At 24.6% G+C, this 4,349-nt stretch overlaps 1 protein-coding gene across 1 annotated transcript; it reads left to right on the top strand.

The window, feature by feature from the left end:
* Positions 1-331: 331 nt before the first annotated feature.
* Positions 332-1,530, top strand: LOC137826174 (mitochondrial pyruvate carrier 1). The gene is made up of 4 exons (XM_068632048.2): positions 332-444; positions 1,077-1,131; positions 1,240-1,375; positions 1,453-1,530. The coding sequence occupies exons 1-4, from the start codon at positions 349-351 to the stop codon at positions 1,481-1,483; spliced, it is 318 nt and encodes a 105-aa protein (XP_068488149.1). The 5' UTR covers positions 332-348; the 3' UTR covers positions 1,484-1,530.
* The last annotated feature ends 2,819 nt before the right edge of the window (positions 1,531-4,349 follow it).

The raw sequence follows: 4,349 nt of genomic DNA, 5'->3' as shown, positions 1-4,349 counted from the left end.
TTAAATAATTTTATTTAAGTTTATTTGAATAATAAGAATAACTTAATTTTTTAATCATCATCTGTTTAATTTCGATGCTAGTAAAAATATATATTAAAATGCTCTGAAGGTGAATTTATTATAACTTCAAGCTTCTTTTGTGGAAAAGGATAATTAAAATGATATCATTCATTGTCTATGCTTTCCCTGGTCATCATACCTGAAAATTCTGCATTCTGAACATCAATTTAAATTTTCTGAATTTAAGAAAAAGATATTTTCTCCATATATTATTTGAATATGAGAGACATATCCAATCATCTAACTTAGTGTTTTATGTTGACAGTCAAAAGCAATAATATAAAAGACATGGCTTCTAATTTCCGAGCATTTTGGAACAGTCCAGTTGGTCCCAAAACAGCACATTTTTGGGGACCTGTTGCCAATTGGGGTTTTGTTGCTGCTGTAGGTTATTCTATTTTTTTCATTCTCTTTCAAATTAAATTATCACTGAATTATTAAATATTTTTAAATTTAGAAATTAAAAATAATTTATCACTATAGAAATTAAAAATAATTAGTCACTATATTAATTAAATTAAATACTATTTTAGAAACTAAAAAATTATTAATATTTAAAATGATTTTCTATTATTATTAATAAAAATTTATAAAATAGTTTTAAATTGATAACTAAATTAGTTTTCAAAATTTTAAATATTAATATTTTAGATTTTAAATTAGTCTTTAAAAGATTAATAAAATTTAATTTAAAATAAAAATAACCAAATTATTAAAATCTTAATAACTAATGATTAAATATTAATTTAGAAACTATTTTATAATTTTCATTAATAATCAAATCTACATGTTAATAATTTTTTAGTTTATAAAATAATCTTCAATTTAGTCTAATTATTTTAGCTTTTAAAATTAATTTTTTACTGAATGAATTTTTTTATACTGAAGTAAATTAAAAAAAATTTATATTACTTAAAGATTTGTTGGGCACTAAAACAATTCACGAGGTTCACAATGAATTTCTTCCAGAGACATTACATGTTCTTGATTAAACTGTGTGATGTGTTTGGTTTCAGGGTTTGGTGGACATGAAGAAACCTCCGGAAATGATCTCTGGCAACATGACAACAGGTTGAAATGATCTGCTGAAGGAAACTTGGAATGTTCTTATAACAATGAGAATCATTTTGTGTGTTTAATAATGTTTTTTCATTTCTTGTGTTTGAGTTGGTACTGCAGTGATGTGTGTTTATTCAGTATTGTTCATGAGATTTGCATGGATGGTACAACCTCGAAATTATCTACTTCTTTGTTGCCATGCATCCAATGAGGGTGTGCAGTTATTTCAACTCTCCCGTTGGGCAAAGGCGAATGGGTATGCAACTTACCATTTCATTATATGAATATTGCTTTTTCAGGTCTAAGCCTTCATGGATATTTTGTTTTGTATAGGTACCTCTCAAAGAAGAAGGAGGATCTTTAATCCAAGCACTTTGATGTTAAATCAAATTCTTTTTTATGCACAATCAATGAATTAAATTATTTATTATTTAGAGTAATTAAGATATACTCCAAACCATATACTCATATTTCACAAAGATCAAGACTAGAAAAGACCTCTTGTAAGAAAAAAAACAATTTCTACTCCAATCAAATAAAAAATATAGAGTATGCAAATCCAACTTAATCTATTGGTTAATCATAGGGCTCCTATAATAATGATAAATTTTTGTATTGATTTGATTATTCATGTAGATCAACAATGGGTTTTTACATTTTCATAACCGAAATTCATGGATTGTTTTCCTAGATGTATATTTGGTATTGAGTAAAAAAAAATTTCAGCTTAATCAATGTAATATCCATTTTAGAAAAATCTTTCGTGTATGCTATTTTAAAGGGCAAAAGTCTAGTTTCGTCACTATGTTAAGTGATTATATATTAATATGTTGGTAAAGTTTTACGTTAGTTGTACTACTAGTTTTTAAATAACTTATTATAAGATAATTTTTAATTAAATAAGTGTAAAAAACACTAATTCTTAAAGAATTTAACAGTTTTAGAAATATATAAACATGTAATCAAGCAACACTTTTAACTAGACACTTTCATATTCTTATGTATTTAAAATTAGGATGGAACTATTTTTACAACTCATTTATTAAAAAAAGAAATTCTAAGAAGAGTTTTCTCCTAAAGATTATTACTATAGCAAAACTAATAAACATAACATTTTTTTAAAGAGTTTATTCCTTTTGATTTAGGTGAATAAATTATTGTTAATTTATAATTAATATCTTCTTCCTTTAGACAATAATCATATCACAAAATATACATATTGCTCATTTAATTTAATTTTTTAATTTTGTGCTAAATTGATTTTTTTACTTCTGTTTTGTAAGATAAAAACATCAAATGTTTTATCTTTAATCTTTATGTTTTAAATACAATTTATTCTATTTAAAAAAATTATTTACAAAAATTACAACTTTTGATATAATTTGTTTTAAATAAGTTAGATTCATTAGATTAATGTCCTCAATTTCACGTTATACCGAATGTCATGTTTTCATAGTTAATTTAGATTTTACACATAAATCGCGTTAAATACTTTAATTTACGTGAAAGTTGATAATTTAATCATTTTAATTTCATAATATATAAAGAATACATATGTCTTAGCTAATTTTCACAATATTTATGTGCGTGTGCATGTGTGTTACAACAATTGTGTGTTATAACAATTGTATCTTGTTCTTCGATCAAAGTTTTTCTTAGTATTAGGAGGATTTTTGTTTATGGCTTCAGGCATAAATTGAGGTGCATGATGATCTCATTTTCTAGAAACATAACAAGTTTTTTTTTTCTTTCTTAAAGGTGGGGTTATAAGCATTAGGACAATAAAATATAAATTTAATTTTCTTCTTATGACAAGTTTCCTTTGTTAGAAAATTATGTAACATTGTAAAGTGATTCATGTGAAGCCTGGATGTGATTTGATATTATAAAAGGGCATATTGGTTAATTTGGGAGGTTAGGTTATATATATCTTATGAAACCTGATGAAAACCTAATCTGATGGAGATTGGGAAACATAAAGGAGATAAGGTTCTGTCTCTACAAATGAGGTTGTCTCACTGTTGGCCATTAATAAAGAGTGTGTCAAGAAAATAAAATTGCAAGAGATAGATTGAGAAGAGGTGATTGAAGAAACTACTCAGATAGGGACTCTCATGGATCAAGGTAGGTGTCTATCTCTATTATATAAAATGTATGGAATATGAGGATCATATATTGTAAGATCCTTATGATGTCCATTATTTTTCATTATTGTGGTATCAGAACATTGTTGTTCAAATTTATGATTGTTCATGAATGATGTTTTTTCCAATTTTATGAACCCTTTTAAAATTAAGAATATTGCAATACCATTTGAGGATAAACTTTAAGGTTTAATTTATCCATTTATTTCCACTATGTTATGAATTAATTTCAAATTAAAATAATGAAATCTCAAGTCTTTCGCTACATCATAAATCATGAATTTTGTTTTATTTGAATGTAAGAGGAAAAAGTTAAGATAAATAAAAGTAATTGCATAAATATATATTTGTATATTTTGTTGATGAATGATATTATTTTTGTTGAAATTAATTGTATGATAGATTTGTAATCACCAAAGTGATCAAATCTTTATGTTTTTTTTTTCCTAATTCCAAAGTTCATGAATGATATTATTTATGGAATTATTTGTATAATAGATTTGTAATCACCAAAGTGATCAAATCTTTATATTTTTTTTAATTCCAAACTTCACGAACGATATTATTTATGGAATTATTTGTATGATAGATTTGTATTCGACAAAGTGATCAAATCTTTATGTTTTATTTAATTCCAAATTAGTGATGAATTTTATTTCAATTATCTACAGAATGAATGCTAAACTATTATTTATTTATGGGTTAATTGAAATTCATTAATATAAGGCATTTGTGGATCGCCCAAAGGTTGATTAATTGTACTTATAATTAATGGATATGATTGTTGGTAGTGAGTATGTGTTATTAGTTTTATTTTGTACATCCAAAGATAACAAATATTTCTAGTTAATGCATATGTCCTATCAAGTAATGTTAATATTATTAACATCATTATGTTTTGTGTATTAATGTATCACTCAAAGGATTAATATGCATAAAATGTTTGTTTTATTTGAATTTGTATTGTATGTTTAGTTTATGACTCAAAGTATTGATGTTAAGCATGTGTTAATTGTAGTATTTTTTCCCGTGTCTTTACATTCGCATGCTAAGTCTATTTTTGTCTTTAATGGATTGAATTTTCCT

The sequence above is a fragment of the Phaseolus vulgaris genome, chromosome 8 (assembly GCF_051622355.1).
Source record: "Phaseolus vulgaris cultivar YP4 chromosome 8, ASM5162235v1, whole genome shotgun sequence".
Lineage (NCBI taxonomy): Eukaryota > Viridiplantae > Streptophyta > Magnoliopsida > Fabales > Fabaceae > Phaseolus > Phaseolus vulgaris.
The sequence above is the reverse complement of the archived record's forward strand: the minus strand, read 5'-3'. Positions and strand labels throughout refer to the sequence as shown.

Bases quoted from the DNA above. Each gene is read 5' to 3' on its own strand.
- LOC137826174 (XM_068632048.2), top strand. From the start codon at position 349: ATGGCTTCTAATTTCCGAGCATTTTGGAACAGTCCAGTTGGTCCCAAA. The intron at 445-1,076 runs GTAGGTTATTCT...GTTTGGTTTCAG, and splicing joins ATTGGGGTTTTGTTGCTGCT to GGTTTGGTGGACATGAAGAA. The intron at 1,132-1,239 runs GTTGAAATGATC...TTGGTACTGCAG, and splicing joins CTCTGGCAACATGACAACAG to TGATGTGTGTTTATTCAGTA.